The sequence below is a fragment of the Pristiophorus japonicus genome, chromosome 9, assembly GCF_044704955.1.
Source record: "Pristiophorus japonicus isolate sPriJap1 chromosome 9, sPriJap1.hap1, whole genome shotgun sequence".
NCBI classification, from domain to species: Eukaryota; Metazoa; Chordata; class Chondrichthyes; family Pristiophoridae; genus Pristiophorus; species Pristiophorus japonicus.
Window position 1 is genome coordinate 166,681,125 of NC_091985.1, and position 19,133 is coordinate 166,700,257.

Here is a 19,133-nt window from a genome sequence, read left to right on the forward strand (position 1 = left end):
CTCGCGGCATTCCCGCCTCGTCCTCACGTGACTCGTTTCAAATGCGCGGCGGTTTGTGTGTATGACGTCACTGCGAACCCCGGCGGGCTGGCGTCATTCAGGAGCGACAGCGGGCCGTCGCGCATTGAGCAGCGCCGGAAGCAAGCAGCGAGGAGGTGAGTGCAGTGCAGTTGCAGTGGCGCCTTTTCATTTCTCAGCAATGAACGCGGTGTGTGTGGGATGGCGCGCCCGCGGTGCCAATCCCGGGCCACACGTAGCTCAGCTCAGTACAGTACGGGTAACATGACGCCGGCTGTGTCTCTGCAGCCAAACCCCTCCATGTTGCACATCTTCACTGCCAGTCAGATTTGTGTCACAATCTGGTCCCCCCACCTCCCTGCTGCAGACACTGGAATCTCAAACACAAAACACTGGAGACACCCTGGGCCAGGCACAGGCTTAACAACTCTTCTTCAGGCATTGCTGGAGTTTTGATCCTGTGATGCCGGGTCACATGAATTATGATCCCATGGCTGCTACAAATGTTATGCATTTACCTTGGCTCCCTTGTAAACGAGTGTCATTGCTCATGGGTTTGTGCCAGCAGCCGTTGCCCTGTGAGAAGTTCTGAGAAAGAAAGATTTACATTTATATAGCGCCTTTCACAACCACCGGGTGTCCCCGAGCGATTTGCAGCCAATGAAGTACTTTTGAAGTGTGTTGTAATGTCGGAAACGTGATGTCCAGTTTGTGCTCAGTAAGTGCCCACGAACAGCACTGTGATAATGGCCAGATTATCTGTTTTTGTTGTGTTGATTGAGAGATAAATATTTACCAGGACACCGTGGATAACTGCCCTACTCTTCTTCGAAATAGCGGCATGGGTTATTTTACATCCACCTGAGAGAGAGAGAGAGCAGATGGGGCTTCCGTTTAACGTCTCATCCAAAAGACGACACCTCCGACAGTGCAGCACTCCTTCAGTGCTGCTGCACTGGAGTGCCAGCTCAGATTTTTGTATGCAAATCTCTAGAATGGGACTTGAACCCACAACATTCTGACTCAGACAAGAGTGCTACCCACTGAGCCACTGGCTGATACACAAGGAGTTACATTTGTGTGAGAGCCAGGCGGCCACGCTTGAGCAGAGAAGGGCGGAAACCCCGCTTGTCCCCCAATTCCCTAACTCCAAGACCCCCGTTCTCCATTACTAAGTCCCTTTCTCGCCCTGACTTCCCATCACCTGAGACCCCATCTACAATCTCTACTCTCCCCTGCCCCCCCCTCCCATTTCCAGTCTCCATCTCTTCCCCCGCCCCCGATTTTTCTCCCCTCCCCTCACTCTCCAGATTCTCCACCCTCTCCCCAGACTCCCGATTCCCCACCAGCTGGTCATGGCTCCCTGCAGGTGACGGCACCAAGTAGCATCTAGTGACGAACTGTGTAGTAAAGGCTGGAAATTATTCTGTTGAAAATTAATGTACTTTAACCTTGTTCTGTCTCCTGATGCCAGGCTAACAGTAATTATTTACAATACCTCACATTTGTTTATGTGGGCACACCATGGTGGGAAATTTAAATTGCCGATCTCCTGGGCTGCTGGAGGCAATGCTCGGGATAGGAACCCCTATTTCAGCAGACTCCAGGTCATACCAGGAGATTTAGAAACCCTAGTCAGGCAGCATCAGTCGTGAAAACAAGAGACAAGTTGATATTTCATGTATAAATTCTCCCTCAAACTCTTATTGGTGTGTTATGCATTCAAGCCAGGCAGTGCCCCATTCATATAGCCTGATTAGAACTTCTCTTCTACCCAAGAAAGAGCTCCTCTCCCACCCATTAAAACTTAATGTCTATACACCGCAGACACCAGTGTTTGCACATTGTAAATGTTTAATTAACGCAAGACAGGTTTACAAATTCCAAGGGACCCCATGGCATTTTTAAAATGCGGTTTGGCATCTCACCCAGTGTAACTTCAGACAGTGTCAAACCCGAGAGGTGTAAGATTACCTCCTGTATGGTACCTCACACTGCTCTCTCGGGCCTTTGTCCTGGAGAGAAGTATGAGAGGAGTTAGTCTCAGACCTCTTGGGTTTGGCACTGCAAGTGGGACCAAAGTTTTAGTGTAAATACATCCCTTGTTATCTTTTTTTTTTCTGCCAACTTTATCCCTATCTCTTCTTCACCACTCTTAAAGTCAATGAGTCCATCCTGGTTTGTCACTCTTCTGACAACTTCCCCAAATAATCATTCTTCATGTGTGGGTCCAGCCAATAGGTAATTTGACTATGGAGACAATTGCAGCCGAGTTGGATCCTCTTCTCATTGGGTATCCATATGCAAATAGGAATCTCTTGCAGCTCTGGTTGAAATCAGCTAAGTATAACAAATACAGAACTTTAACTTATACAGCATCTTATATCCTGAGGATGTCCCAATGTACTTTACAATCAATGGATTTATTTTTAAAGTGAAGTCAGTGTTATTGTCAGCAAATGCAGCAACCAATTTGCACAGCAAGGTCTCAAACAACAAATGAATAAATGACCAGATTAAAAATGTTTTTAGAATCGTAGAAATTTACGGCATGGAAGGCGGCCATTTCAGCCCATTGTGCCCACACCGGCTGATAAAGAGCTATCCAGCATAATTCCACTTTCCAGCTCTTGGTCTGAAACCCTGCAGGTTATGGCACTTCAGGTGCACATCCAAGTACTTTTTAAATGTGGTGAAGGTTTTTTCCTCTACCACCCTTTCGGCAGTGAGTTCCAGACTCCCACCACCCTTTGGGTGAAGAAATTTCTCCTCCTATCTCCTCTAAACCTTCTACCAATTACTTTAAATCTCATTGTTGTTGACCCCTCTGCTAAGGGAAATAGATCCTTCCCATCCACTATATCCTCATAATTTTATACACCTCAATAAGGTCTCCCCTCAGGCTCCTCTGGTCCAAAGAAAACAAACCCAGCCTATCCAATCTTTTGATGGTGTTGGTTGAGGGTGAATTTTGCCCAGGATAACAGGAGAACTCCCTGCACTTCTTTGATTTAAGTGCCCCAGGATCCTCCGTGCCCAGCAAGGCAGATGGATTAGGTACTCGTGTCCTGGAATGGGGCTTGAACCCACAACCTTCCGACTCAGGCGGCTGCTGTTGTCAAGTTGAACCTAGAACAGGGATCTATCTACTCTGGAAACTTCCTCGTCTGTATAGCTCAGCTAATAGCACTGCAATGTTAACTACTGGCTGTGGCAATTTATTTGAGTATTATTTTGGGGCTGATTTTTTCTCAGCATATACCTCTAGACAAAAGCTTAAATTGTATTCGATTTCTCCCACTTGCGTCTGAATTATAGTCCTAACTGATGTATGTGATTCTTCAAGTTGAGTTAAGAACATAAGAAATAAGAGCAACTTGGGCCATATGGCTCGTCAAACCTGCTCTGCCATTCATTAAGATCACGGCTGATCTTCTACCTCAGTGACGTTTTCCTGCCCTATCCCCATATTCCTTGATTCCCATAGTGTCTTGAATATACAACAACTTGCATTTATATCGTGCCTTTAACTTAGTAAAATGTCCCAAGGTGCTTCACAGGAGTATTATAAGACCAAAAATTTGACACAGCCACATAAGGAGAAATTAGGGTAGATGATCAAAAGCTTGGTGAAAGAGACAGATTTTAAGGAGCATCTTAAAGGAGGAAACAGGCGGAGAGGTTTAGGCAGGGAAATTCGGAGTTTAGGGCCCAGGCAACAGAAGGCACGGCCACCAATGGTTGAGCGATTATAAATCAGAGATGCTCTAGGGAAGAAATAGAGGAGCGCAGACATCTCTTGGAGGGAGGGGGAGTTATCCGCGACAGAACTGAAACCGCCTTTTTCCACTTCCGTAACATTGCCCGCCTCCGCCCTTCTGCTGCTGAAACCCTCATTCATGATTTTGTTACCTCTAGACTTGACTACTCCAACTCACTCCTGGCCGGCCTCCCACATTCCACACTACGTAAACTTGAGGTCATCCAAAACTCAGCAGCCCGTGTACGAACCCGCACCAAGTCAAGATTACCCATCGCCCTGTGCTTTCTGACCTACATTGGCTTCCACTTAAACAGTTGGCCTCAATTTCAAAATTCTCATCCTTGTTTACAAATCATTCCATGGCCTTGTCCTTCCTTATCTCTGTAGTGTTTTTCAGTCTCACAATCCCACAAGATGTCTGCGCTCCTCAAATTCTGGCCTCTTGAACATCCCTCATTATAACTGCTCAACCATCGGTGGCCGTGCCTGCAGCTGTTGGGCCATAAGCTCTGGAGCTCCCTCCCTAAACCTCTCTACCCTCTTTTAAGACGCTCGTTAAAACCTACCTCTTTAAACAAGCTTTTGATCATTTGCCTTAATTTTTTCTGTGGCTCAGTGTCAAATTTATCTGTTTGTCTGTAACACTGTTGTGAAGCGCCTTGGGGACGTTTTACTACGTTCAAGGTGCTATATAAATAAAAGTTATTATTAATAAATATTCTGCTCTTCTATTCTTCCTACTGAAGTGGATAATTTCACATTTCCCCACATTATACTCCATCTGCCACCATACTGCCCACTCACTTAACCTATCTGTATCTCTTTGCATCCTCCTCATGCTTACTCTCCCCCGCCCCCTCCCTCCCCCCCAGCTTTGTATCATCAGCAAACGTGGATACATTACACTTGGTTCCCTCATCCAAGTCATCAATATAGATTGATAATAGTTGAGGCCTTGTGCCACTGCACTATTTACAACCTGCTAACCCCAAAATGACCTGTTTATTCCTACTCTCTGTTTTTTGTCCATTAACCAATCCTCAATTCAAGCTAATATTACTTCCAATCCCATGAGACCTAATCTTGTGTAATAACCTTCTTCGTGGCACTTTCTCGAATGCCTTTTGAAAATCCAAATATACTACATCCACTGGTTCCCCCTCCTCTACCCTACTAGTTACACCTCAAAAAAACTTTAATTGATTTGTAAAACACAATTTCCCTTTCATAAAACCGTGTTGACTTTGACAGATACAAAATATTTATCGTCTCTGCCATTTCCTTATTCCCATTATAATTTCTCCTATCTCTGCCTCTGAGAAATTATTTACTTTTTCTACTCTTTTTACATAACTTGTAGAAGCTCTTACAATCTGTTTTTATATTTCTTGCTAGTTTACTCCTCTTCTATTTTCTCCTTCTTTATTCATTTCTTGGTCATCCTTTTCTGATTTCTAAAAACCCTCCCAACCTCAGGCTTTCTACTCTTTTTGGCAACATTGTAAGCCTTCGCTTTTAAATTCACTAGTTAGCCACGGATGGACCACTTTTCCCATGGAGTTTTTATCCCTCAAGGGAATGTATGATTATTGAGAATTATGATCTATTTCTTTAAATGTTTGCCGTGCTTATCTACCGTCATATCTTTTAATCTAATTTACCAATCTACCGTAACCTACTTCAAGTCCCACTCCAGGGACTTGAGCACATAAATTTAGGCTGACAATCTGGTGCAGTGCTGAGGGAGTGCTGCACTGTTGGAGGTGCTGGCTTTCGGATGAGATGTTAAACCGAGGCTCGGTCTGCCCTCTCAGGTGGCCATAAAAGATCTCATGGCACTATTTCGAAGAAGAGCAGAAGAGTTATCCCTCAATCAACATAACAAAAACAGAATATCTGGTCATTATCACATTGCTGTTTCTGGGAGCTTGCTGTTCGCAAGTTGGCTGCCGCATTTCCCACATTGCAACAGTGACTACACTTCAAAAGTACTTCATTGGCTGTAAAGTGCTTTGAGACGTCCGGTGGTCCTGAAAGGTGCTATATCAATACAAGTATTTTCTTTCTGTAACCAACTCGCCCCTCATACTTGCCTAATTGGCTTTGTTTGAATTAAGACCCTAGTTTTGGACTTTACCACATCACTCATATTATGATCACTCTTCCCCAGAGGATCCTTTTCTTTGAGATTCCTAATTAACCCTGTCTCATTACACAATAATAGATTAAAATAGCCTGATCCCTGGACATATTTTTCGAGAAAACTGACTCAAATGCATTCCATGAACTTGTCCTCTAAATTTGCCAATTTAGTTTGCCCGGTCTATGTGATGATTAAAGCCCCCCACAATTATTGCATTATCTTTGTTACATGCTCCTCTAATTTGCTGATTTACACTTTGACCAACACTAACTGCCATTGCGGGGGGTCTATATACTGCTCCTGCCAGTGTTTTCTGACCATTGCTATTTCTTAGCCCCACCCATACGGAGTTTCTGGGCTAAGATCCTCTCTCACTACTGTCTTTACCTCATCGTTTATTATCAGGGCTACCCTGCCCTCTTCTATTTTGCCTATCTTTTCTAAAAGTCAAGTCACTAGAATATTTAGTTCCCAAACTTGGTCACCCTGCAACTAGATCAGACCCATTTATCTCTATTTGTGTGATTAATTAACATCTATCTTGTTCTGAATGTTTCATACATTCCGATATAGTGCTTTTTAATTTTAACTTTTTCCCCCTGAAACCAGGAAATCATCATCATCATAGGCAGTCCCTCGGAATCGAGGAAAACTTGCTTCCAATCCCAAAGTGAGTTCTCTGGTGGCTGAACAGTCCAATACTAGAGCCACAGACTCTGTCACAGGTGGGACAGATATTCGTTGAGGGAAGGGGTGGGTGGGGTTGGTTTGCCGCACGCTCTTTCCGCTGCCTGCGTCTGATCTCTTCACGCTCTTTGCGCTGAGACTCGAAGAACTCAGCGCCCTCCCAGACCGCACTTTCGCCACCTCGGGCGGTCTTCGGCCAGAGTCTCCCAGGTGTCAGTGGTGATGTCGCACTTTACCAAGGAGACTTTGAGGGTGTCCTTGTAACGCTTCCGCTGCCCACCTTTAGCTCGTTTACCATGAAGGAGCTCCGCATAAAGCATTTGCTTAGGGAGTCTCGTATCTGGCATGCAAACTATGCGGCCTGCCCAGCGAAGCTGATCAAGTGTGGTCAGTGCTTCAATGCTGGGGATGTTAGCCTGGGCGTGGACACTGATGTTGGTGCGCCTGTTCTCCCAGGGAATCCGCAGGATCTTGCGGAGACATTGTTGGTGATATATTTCCAGCGACTTGAGGTGCCTTCTGTACATCGTCCATGCCTCTGATCCATACAGGAGGGCGGGTATTACTACAGCCCTGTAGACCATGAGCTTGGTGGTAGATTTGAGGGCCAGGTCTTCAAACACTCTTTTCCTCAGATGGCCGAAGGCTGCGCTGGCACACTGGAGGCGATGTTGAATCTCCGCATCAATGTCTGCCTTTGTTGATAAAAGGCTCCCGAGATAGGGAAGTGGTCCACGTTGTCGAGGGCCACGCCGTGAATCTTGATGATTGGAGTGCAGTGCTGTGCGTCAAGGACAGGCTGGTAGAGGACCTTTGTCCTACGGATGTTAAGTAAGAGCTACAGAAAGGAAGTATGAAAAGAAACTTACAAGGATATCAAAATCAACACTTTTTTAACAATTATATTAAGAAAAAGAGGTTGGTCAGCAGCATGAAGACTGATAACGGTGACTGTCAATGATAAGGAAATGGCAGACATGCTGAATAATTACTTTGCATTAGTATTTACAGTAGAGGAAGAGGATAGCATGCTGGAAAGTTTAAGATATTACGGGGAACAGATAGAGATAAACTTTCCGCTGGTTGGTGAGTCTTGGACGAGGGGACAGTCTCAAAATTTGAGTCAGACCTTTTGAGTGAAATTAGGAAACACTTTTACACAAAGGGTGGTAGAAGTTTGGAACTCTCTTCTGCAAACGGCAATTGATGCTAGATCAATTGTTAATTTTAAATCTGAGGTTGATAGATTTTCAAAGGTTTTGAGGCATATGGGGTAAAGGGTTTATGGAGTTAAGTCGCAGATCAGCCATGATCTCATTGAATGGCAGAACAGGCTCGAGGGGCTAAATGGCCTACTCCTGTTCTTAGGTGACTTTAGTCACTAATGTCCTATTGCCTTTGTTAAACCCTATGTCCCTTTCTGACACTCCTTGATTTCACCCATTTTTGTCTCTAGGATTGTACATGTCTAATGGAGGTAATGCAATAAAGGGAATAATTTGAAGAAAATAATGTTAAATACAATGCACTGCTTTATCTCCAATTTTTGTGATGCCTCATATTTGGTATTAATGCACATGACCTTCAAAAGGGACTCACCGTTGGGTTGAATTTATCCTATTTGCAGGTTTATTTTAAGAAATGATGTTGCAGTATATAAAGACCTTCAATAATAGTGTGAAGAATACAATGTTTATGATTTGTATATTTTTGTATTTCGATAGATTGGGAAAGCCATTATATAAGTGAATATGAATGAATGGAATACAAAAAAACCTTTGGAATGGGAGAAATATCTGAACAAAGAAGTGAAAGTCACTGCAGATGAAAAAAATGCATACCAGGGTTGGGTCTTCACTGTCGACCCCGTATCGGGAAGGTAAGTGAGATTTGCTGAACATTTCTTTAAACCCCACCCCATCAGCATAACCATCTGTTCCTTTATCCCTCATGTACTTATCTAACTTTCCCTTAAAGGCATCTCTGCTAGTTGCCTCAACTGCTCCCTGTGGCAGCGAGTTCCACAATCTACCCACTCTCTGGGTAAAGAATGTTTCTCCTGAATTCCTTACTGGATTTATTAATGACTTTAATATTTATGGCCCCTAGTTTTGGTCTTCCCCACAAGTGAAAACATTTTTTCTACGTGTCTCTATCTACAAGTGTGCCTTGGCTGGTGTTGCTCCAGTAAAAGAAAAGACTTACATTTATATAGCACCTTTCACGACCACCACATGTCTCAAAGCACCTTACAGCCAATGAAGTACTTTTTGGAGTGTAGTCACTGTTGTAATGTGGGAAACGCGGCAGCCAATTTGTGCACAGCAAGCTCCCACAAACAGCAATGTGATAATGACCAGATAATCTGTTTTTGTTATGTTGATTGAGGATAAATATTGGCCAGGACACTGGGGATATCTCCCCTGCTCTTCTTTGAGATAGTGCCATGGGATCTTTTGCGTCCACCTGAGAGAGCAGACGGAGCCTCGGTTTAACGTCTCATCCGAAAGACGGCACCTCCGACAGTGCAGCATTCCCTCAGTACTGCACTGTAGTGTCAGCCTGGATTACATGCTCAAGTCCCTGGAGTGGGACTTGAACCCACGACTTTCCTGACTGAGGTGAGTGTGCTGCCCATTGATCCATGGCTGATACTTAAACAAGTAAAGGGCACCCATGACTTGGTCTGACTGGGATATGCCAATAGCATTGTTTTGGGGACATGCTTGTTGTGGGAGGATTGTACTCCAGCACACTTGGGATTCCAGCATCTTGCAGTGAAAAGCTGTAGCCCTGGTGTGTGCAGTTTACACACGAGTGAGTCAGTTTTGGAGGGCATGGTGCTGGGGCAGCTGAGGCCAGCCATGATCTCTGGCATTTAACATTGATGCCCATTTGGCTGCAATCATCTGTTAGGAAGTTGTGGAGGTTTTTCATATTCAAACGTAGCAAATTTTAACTGTAGCTTTGCTGTCCGTAGTTCTCAGTGACCAACTTGATTTTACAAAATGTCTTTCAGCATTGTTCTGGTGAACTTCATAGATGAAGGGAAGGTGTCTGTCGTGACCATTATGGGCCACGCGATCCAGACAGTGGAACTGATCAATGAAGGGGAAAACAACACAACTGAGAGGCTCTCTGCTTTGTTTATGCCTGTAGCTGCCAGGGTCTACAGCAACGAGGAGCTTGAACAACGGAAATCCAGCCTTAAATCTTGGCTCGAGAAAAATCGGATTCCTGTTACAGAGCAGGGGGACCAACGCAAGGTGCTGTGTGTGGCTGGGGTATTGACAGTATCTCCACCATACAATCCAGAAGACTGCAATAGCTCCAATGAAATTATCTTATCCAGGGTGCAAAGTCTCATCAACTGTAATCCAGATGCTGATCACAAAAATGATTGAGGGATTTGGGGGGGAGATAGTTACTAATGTTAAATTATTAAATATATATTTCTTCTGGTAAATTTGGTATCCATTCTTCAACAGCATTGTTAAACATTAGCTGCACTTCCGTTCTAGGTCCCCAGCCCAGAGATGATGTGGTGGTGTCTTTATTGCTACAGTGCAGAGTAAAAAATGAAAGTTAAAGCTAATATGATCCAAATTGATGTACCATAGAATCATACAGCACCGCTATTTGGTCCATTTCGAAGTTAGTCCCACTCCCCTGTTCTTTCCCTGCAATTGTTTCTCCTGCAAATATCTATCCAATGCCATTTTTGAAAAACCTATAACAGAGTCTCAAACTAATGTTGAGATTATCTGCTGTTCCTGGAAGCTTTCATATGTATTTATCTCATGAAACAAGGTACTGTTTAACTGTGCAACTTCCATTCTGCAGTTTATAGATCCAATTTATTTGTAAAAGGATATATGGCCACAGCAGCCATTTCTATTAGTGTTATATATGGCAGAACCATACATATTTGATCTACATTGTGATGTTTGAATTACAACCGCTTCAATTGAAAAATCTGCATAATGAAAATGAGTGTTAGGGGTTTGTATTTTAAAATCATCCAAATGTGAGAATGAACATCTTCCTCCAATGGATTGGAAGAGGTTGTTCAACATATCAGCAGAGGACACATGAAATGCCTTTAAAGGAATAATGCTGTGCCTGCAGGACAAATGCAAATCTAAGATCAACAAGCTGAGACCAAACAAAAATGACCCTAAATCGAGTAACTGTACATATGAAATAAAGGGGGAAAATGATCTTATGAATCCTGCAAGGAGAAAGGGGAACTGATGAACACCGAACGTGCAATATCAAAAGGTGATCATGGGGGCAAAGTGAGACTTATCAATACATAACAATTAATTCAGTACAAGAGCAAGATGACTGTCAGAAGAGGTGAGAAAAATACAAGGTGCAAATGGACATGAAACTGAGGATGAGCACAGAATACTAAATAGTCTGAATGTTAACTTCCTCCTTGTATTCACAATGGAAGATGTGAATAACTTGCCCTTCCCAAAGAGAGAACCAGGGCAACATTCATGGCTGAATGCAAGTCCAGACAAGCTGAAATGGCTTAAAACAAATCCCATGGGGAGATGTGACTAATGAGAACATTTGTGAGACATTGACAATCATTTGAGGGAGTTGATGGACACTGGGGAGGTACCTGTAGATTGGAAACAGCCTAATATACTCATACCAAAAAAGGGTACAAAATTAGCCAAGGGCGTCTGCAAACCTATTAGTCTGTCTTGAATTCCATCTAAAATAATGGAATTACCTAATTGGCAGCTGTCAAAACCACTTTAGAAGGCGAAGATCCTGCCTGACCAACTTCCGAAAGTCATTTGACCAAGTTTGAAAGGCTACTAGCCCTAGTAGATTTGATTTTCAACATGTCCAACCAATGCATAGTAGCAATCAACAAAACCAGTGGACTGTTGAACTATAGTCAAAACTACTATACGAGTCCAGAGGAAATAGTGACCAAACTGTACAGTGACATGGTCAGATCACACCTGGAGTACTGTGGCCATTTCTGGTTAACAAGAAATATAAAAATAGATAGTAAGAGCTTCTACAGGTATATAAAAAGGAAGAGAGTAGCTAAAGTAAACGTTGGTTTTTTAGAGGATGAGATTGGGGAATTAACAATGGGGACAGGGTAAAGGCAAAGACTTCAAACAAATATTTTGTATTGGTCTTCACAGTAGAAGACACTAAAAACATCCCATAATAGATTATCAAGGGGCTATAGAGAGGGGGAACTTAAAAACGATCACCATCACTAAAGAAGTAGTATCCTGTACTCAGTAAAATAATGGGACTAAAAGGTGGACAAGTCCCTTGGATCTGATGGTCTGCATCCTAGGGACTTAAGTAGTGGATGCATTGGTTGCAATCTACCAAAATTCCCTGGATTCTGGAGGTCCCAGCGGATTGGAAAAACGCAAATGTAACGCCCCTATTTAAAAAAAAAAGAGACAGAAAGCAGGAAACTACAGACCTGTTAGTCTAACATCTGTCATTGGGAAAATGCTGGAGTCCATTATGGAAGCAGTAGCAGGACATTTGGAAAAACATATTACAGTCAGGCAGAGTTAGCATGGTTTTATGAAAGGGAAATCATGTTTGATAGATTTGCTGGAATTCTTTGAGGATGTAACGGGCAGGGTGGATAAAGGGGTACCAGTAGATGTTTGTATATTTGGATGTCCAGAAAGCATTCGATAAGGTGCCACATAAAAGGTTACTGCACAAGATAAAAGTTCACGGGTTTGGGGGTAATATATTAGCATGGATTGAGAATTGCCTAACAGAAAAAAGTCGGGATAAATGGGTCATTTTCAGGTTGGCAAACTGTAACTAGTGGGGTGCCACAGGGATCGGTGCTGGGCCTCAACTATTTACAATCTATAATAATGACTTGGATGAAGGAACCAAGTGCAATGTAGCCAAATTTGTTGACGATACAAAGATAAGTGGGAAAGCAAGTTGTGAGGAGGACGCAAAGTCTTCAAAGGGATATAGACAGGGTGAGTGGGCAAACACTTGGCAGATAGAATTGAGTGTAATATCTCCAAGTTTGCAGATGACACTAAACTGGGTGGCGGTGTGAGCTGTGAGGAGGATGCTAAGAGGCTGCAGGGCGACTTGGACAGGTTAGGTGAATGGGCAAATGCATGGCAGATGCAGTATAATGTGGATAAATGTGAAGTTATCCACTTTGGTGGCAAAAACAGGAAGGCAGAATATTATCTGAATGGTGACAGATTAGGAAAAGGGGAGATGCAACGAGACCTGGTTGTCATGGTACATCAGTCATTGAAAGTAGGCATGCAGGTACAGCAGGCAGTAAAGAAAGCAAATGGCATGTTGGTCTTCATAGTGAGAAGATTTGAGCAGGGAGGTCTTACTGCAGTTGTACAGGGCCTTGGTAAGACCACACCTTGAGTATTGTTTGCAGTTTTGGTATCCTAATCTGAGGAAGGACATTCTTGCTATTGAGGGAATGCAGCGAAGGTTCACCAGACTGATTCCCGGGATGGCAGGACTGACATAAAGAAAGACTGGATCAACTAGGCTTATATTCCCTGGAATTTAGAAGAATGAGAGGGGATCTCATAGAAGCATATAATATTCTGACGGGACTGGACAGGTTAGATGCAGGAAGAATGTTCCTGATGTTGGGGAAGTCCAAAACCAGGGGTCACAGTCTAAGGATAAGGGGTAAAGCCATATAGATGAGGAGAAACTTCTTCACTCAGAATTGTGAACCTGTGGAATTCTGTACCACAGAAAATTGTTGAGTCATGTTTGTTGGATATATTCAAAAGGGAGTTAGATGTGGCCCTTATGGCTAAAGGGATCAAGGGGTATGGAGAGAAAGCAGGAATGGGGTACTGAAATTGCATGATCAGCCATGATCATGTTGAATGGAGGTGCAGGCTCGAAAGGTCTACTCCTGCACCTATTTTCTATGTTTCTATAATGTGGGGAAATGTGAGATTATCCACTTTGGTAGGAATAGAAAAGCAAAGTATTATTTAAATGGAGACTACAGAATGCTGCGGTACAGAGGGACCTGGAGGTCCTCGTACATGAAACACAAAAAGTGAGTATGCAGGTACAGCAACTAATTAGGAAGGCAAATGGAATGTTGGCCTTTGTTGCAAGGGGGATTGAATATAAAAGTAGGCAAGTCCTGCTACAACTGTACAGGGCCTTGGTGAGACCATACCTGGAGTACTGCGTTGAGTTTTGGTCTCCGTATTTAGGGAGGGATATATTTGTATTCGAGGCAGATCAGAGAAGTTCACTCGGTTGATTCCTGAGATGAAGGGGTTGTCTTATGAGGAAAGGTTGAGCAGGTTGGGCCTATACTCATTGGCGTTTAGAAGAATGAGAGGTCATCTTTGAAACTTTTAAGATTTTGAGGGGGATTGACAGGGTGGCTGCAGAGAGGATGTTTCCCCTCATGGGGGAATCTCGAACCAGGGGGCATAGTTTCAGAATAAGGGATCGCCCATTTAAAATGGAGATGAGGAGGAATTTCTTCTCTGAGGGTGGTGAATCTTTGGAATTCTCTACCCCAGAGAGCTGTGGAGGCTGGGTGATTGAATATATTTAAGATGGAGATAGCCAGATTTTTGAACGATAAGGCAGTAAAGGGTTCAGGGGAACAGGCAGGGAAGTGGAACTGATGGTGGAGCAGGCTCGAGAGGCCTCTGGCCTACTCCTGCTCCTATTTCTTATGTTCTTCTTACAGAAGTGCTAAAAGTACTTCATTGGGGACAATAATAACCAGAGTGTGACAGGATAGGACAGAGCGTACAAACGTAAGAGTGCACCAGGAAGTAGGGACAGAGTAGGGGAAAATGGTGAAAAGAATAAATTAAAGGCTCTTTTTCTGAATGCATGCAGCATTTGTAACAAGATAGATGAATTGACGGCACAAATAGAAATAAATGGTTATAATCTGAGAGACATGATTGCAAGGTTACCAAGCCTGAGAACTGAATACTCGGGGATATTTGACAGTTCGGAAAGAAAAAGGAGGTGGGGGTAGCTTGATTAATAAAGGATGAGATCAGTACAGTAGTGAGAAATGATCTTGGCTCGGAAGATCAAGATGTAGAATCAGTTTGGGTGGAGATAAATAGTAAGGGAAATAAGTCACTGGTGGGAGTAGTCTATAGGCCCCCTAACAGTGATTGCACTGCAGGACAGAGTATAAATCAAGAAATAATGGGAGCTTATAAGAAAGGTACTGCAATAATCTTGGCCAATTTTAATCTTCATATAGATTGGACAAATCAAATTGGCAAAGGTAGCCTTGTGGACGAGTTTGGGACTTTTTTTTTTAGAACAATACGTTGTGGAACCAACCAGGGAACTGACTATTTTAGATCTGGTAAGGTGTAATAAGACAGGATTATTAAGGATCTTTCAGTAAAGGATCCTCTAGGGAAGAGCGATCATAACATGAGTTTGAGGTTGAGAAACTTGGGTCTGAAACTAGTATCTTAAATTTAAATAAAGGCAATTACAAAGGTATGAAGACAGAATTGGCTAAAGTGGACTAGGGAAATAGATTAAAAGGTAAGACGGTAGATAAACAGTGGCAGGCATTTAAGGAGATATTTCATAACTCTCAACAAAGATAATATAATATTCCAGTGAGAAGGATGAACCATCCATGGCTAACTAAGGAAGTTAAGGATGGTATCAAATTGAAAACAACGGTATACAATGTTGCCAAGATTAGGTAGGCCAGAAGATTGGGACATTTTTAGAAACCAGCAAAGGATGACTAAATAAATAAGAGGGAGAAAATAGATTGAGAGTAAACTAGCAAGAAATATAAAAACAGACAGTAAGAGCTTCTACAAATTAATAAAAATGAAGAGAGTAGCTAAAGTAAACATTGGTCCCTTAGAGGATGAGTCTGGGGAATTAATAATGGAAATGGCAGAGACTTTGTTTTATATTCCTCCCTTATATTTGTTCAATCACTATAATTAGTTCACCTAGTACTTTTTCTCTAATGGGACTAAAGGCCGACAAGTCCCCTGGACCTGATTTATTAGAGTTGAGGATGTGATGAGCAGGGTGGATAAAGGGGTACCTTTATGTACCAATAGATGCAGTGTATTTGGATTTCCAAAAGGCATTCGATAAGGTGCCACATAAAAGGTTATTGTACAAGATAAGAGCTCATGGCGTTGGGGGTAATATATTAGCACGGAGAGAGGATTGGCTAACAACAGAAAACAGAGTCGGGATAAATGGGTCATTTTTAGGGTGGCAAACTGTAACTAGTGGAGTGCCAGGGATCAGTGCTCGGGTCTCAACTATTTACAATCTATATTGATGACTTAGATGAAGGGACCGAGTGTATTGTAGTCAAATTTGTTGATGATGCAAAGATAAATGGGAAAGCAAGTTGTGAGGAGGACACAAAGTGTCTACAAAGGGATATAGGTAGGTTAAGTGAGTGGGCAAACATTTGGCAGATGGAGTATAATGTGGGACAATGTGAGGTTATCCACTTTGGTAGGAATAGAAAAGCAAAATATTATTTAAATGGGGACTACAGAATGCTGCGGTGCAGAGGGATCTGGGGGTCCTCGTACATGAAACACAAAAAGTGAGTATGCAAGTACAGCAAGTAATTAGGAAGGCAAATGGAATGTTGGCCTTTATTGTAAGGGGGTGGAGTATAAAAGCAGAGAAGTCCTGCTACAACTGTACAGGGTATTGGTGAGGCCACATCTAGAGTACTGCATACAGTTTTGGTCTCCTTATTTAGCGAGGGATATATTTGTATTGGAGGCAGTTCAGAGAAGGTTCACGAGGTTGATTCCTGAGATGAAGGGGTTGTCTTATGAGGAAAGGTTGAGCAGATTGGGCCTCTACTCTTTGGAGTTTAGAAGAATGAGAGGTGATCTTATTGAAACATATAATATTCTGAGGGGGCTTGACAGGGTAGATGCAGAGAGGATCCCCCTCGTGGGGGAAATCTAGAACTAGGCGGCATAGTTTCAGAATAAGGGGCCGCCCATTTAAGACAGAGATGAGGAGGAATTTCTTCTCTGAGGGTGGTGAATCTTTGAAATTTTCTACCCCAGAGAGGTGTGGAGGCTGGGTCATTGAATATATTCAAGGCAGAGATGGACAAATTCTTGAACTACTTGGGAGTTACGGGGAGCGGGCAGGGAAGTGGAGTTGAGGCCAAGTTCAGATCAGCCATGATGTTATTGCATGGCGAAGCAGGCTCGAGGGGCCGAATAGCCCACTCCTGCTCCTATTTATTATGTTCTTAAAGCACTGGGATGCCTCGAAGTCGTGAAAGGTGCAATATAAATGCAAGCCTTTCTTTCTTAAAGACAAATCCCTACTTCGACAGGTCACCAGCACCTAAATGTTTAATTTTAAGAATGTATCACATGCTTTGCTCATTCTCCCAGTGATCTGATCCAGATTCATCAGTATCTACTTAGCTCCTGCTGTAAAGTGTTTGAGCCAGAGTCCTCACCATTAAAATGGCCGTCTGCTCAGTACCCGCTGAATATTTTCCCCCTCAATCTAAAAAATATTGTCAAAGCAGCAGGCAGAAGAGAATACACGAAGTTTGTAAGAATAACACATGGGTTGCAAATATATATCTATTTTAATTAAGGACTGATGGTTTCTCATTTTATATTCCAACACACCTTAAAAGTGCAACAACTTTGGCATGGTTCATTTAGTTACTGGAGTGATAGCAGAGTCTTTTAAAGGCTGATTGATGTTTATTTCTTAGCTCCTAATTAAACTATTTCTTCATCCAATGGAGGGAAGTGTGACGGTCTCAGTCATGCACTTATTTTTTTTCTCTGTCCGATGCAAGCAGCCAATTAACTGAAATTTCGAACTGCAGCAGTAGTCACTCCAAGATGTAATAACCAATATCAGCGATGCCATTAGTTAGTCTCAAGCATTTCTCTGGGGAAAGCTACATTCTACTAAGTGGAATCTGGTTAACTTCACCTCATAGGCATGTTAAGTTTTTGCTCGGTAATAATCCACCGAGCCTGCAAGCTTCCATGTGCGTCCTATGTTGAACAGTAAATATGTGACTTCCATAACAAAGTTGTAGCAGTTCTGGGGCTGTCAGTAAAATATCCTTTACTGACAGACCCAGCAGGTTTTCGCTTGTTGCACTGATTAGAGTATTGGGTGCATACATAGTGTAGCTGGATCAAGTGGCTCAGTCACTTCCATCTTCACCTGAAGTGCTCACAGATATGCAATCTGTTGCCAGTGTTTGGGAAGGCAGTGCAAATGGGTGAGCAGATCCACCCAAGCTCTCAGTGCGTTCAAATCTTTCTCTGCAGTCGTCACTGCGTAGTTATCAGTTTCACGATCATGTCGATGATGAGCGATCCCCGTGGGCAAGTGCACAAGTCCATAGAGGGGTTCTTGATTTTATCCTCCAGTAGCTGGTCTAATTCCCAGCGCAGTTCTTTCACCAGCTCAGCGATCTGGGTGTAGTGCAAGAGGAGGAAGAAATACTGGTTAAAAAGAGGGCGCATTCCTTTTACAGCTAAATATTATATGTCGATATCTATATCTATAAAACGAACGTAGGAAAATGAGGGACAGCAAAAGACCCACGGTCTCATCTAGCCTGTCCCATACAGTTGGGATGTTCTGTGCATCACAATACAGACACTCCCCACTCACCAGAGGCCATGTAGTCTCCTGGGAGAGGAAAAATATCAGATTTTAAAACTCAGGCCAATTAGGGAGAAAAAAATATCTGGAGAATTTCTCTTCGATCTCTTGAGATTAAAACGAGTCTATGTCATTTTAAAAACCTAAACCACCTGCTTATGTTTCAGAATTGCCAAAAGAATGCATCTGAACCTGGTGTCTGTAAACCACACCAAGATAAATGCAAGAGCTTATTTTAATGCCACAGGTTAAAAAACATGAAACTGCGCAAATGTAGACTAAATGTAGTTTGCCAGATTCCTAGTTCTAAAGTCCATAGAAGAGGCCAAAGTTCAATGAGATTGATCTCTGATGATAAATATTTGCTGTGGCTCCAGTTTGTAACAGTTCTGTTTGAATATTAAACATGTTTATGGAATATTTAATTGATAAGAAAAATATAAATAGCAATTTTGACTTGATATTTAATCAAACATTGTAAGTAATGGTGATAAGCATATCTACTTCCTGTCTGTGACTTATTGTTGTAATGTGGGAAACACGGCAGCCAATTTGCGCACAGCAAGCTCCCACAAACAGCAATGGGATAATGACCAGATAATCTGTTTTTGTTATGTTGATTGAGGGATGAATATTGGCCCCAGGACACCAGAGATAACTCCCCTGCTCTTCTTCGAAATAGTGCCATGGGATCTTTTAAGTCCACCTGAGGGAGCAGACGGGGCCTTGGTTTAACGTCTCATCCGAAAAATGGCATCTCCAACAGTGCAACGCTCCCTCAGCACTGCACTGGAGTGTCAGCCTAGATTTCTGTGCCCACGTTCCTGGAGTGGGACT

At 42.9% G+C, this 19,133-nt stretch overlaps 2 protein-coding genes across 3 annotated transcripts in view; one reads left to right on the plus strand and one right to left on the minus strand.

Moving 5' to 3' along the window:
* Positions 1 to 56: 56 nt before the first annotated feature.
* Positions 57 to 10,346, plus strand: LOC139272748 (gem-associated protein 6-like). The gene is given in 4 exon segments (XM_070888855.1): positions 57 to 155; positions 8,336 to 8,355; positions 8,357 to 8,490; positions 9,631 to 10,346. Coding segments are annotated over 4 exon segments (633 nt in total). The 5' UTR covers positions 57 to 61; the 3' UTR covers positions 10,016 to 10,346.
* Positions 10,347 to 17,231: 6,885 nt separating this feature from the next.
* Positions 17,232 to 19,133, minus strand: part of dhx57 (DEAH (Asp-Glu-Ala-Asp/His) box polypeptide 57) — a 96,214-nt gene continuing 94,312 nt past the window's right edge. For both annotated transcript variants that reach the window (XM_070890076.1, XM_070890075.1), the window contains one exon: positions 17,232 to 18,103. In XM_070890076.1, coding sequence (XP_070746177.1) covers positions 17,960 to 18,103 — 144 coding nt within the window. In that variant the 3' untranslated portion in view covers positions 17,232 to 17,959. The remainder of the gene's footprint in view (positions 18,104 to 19,133) is intronic.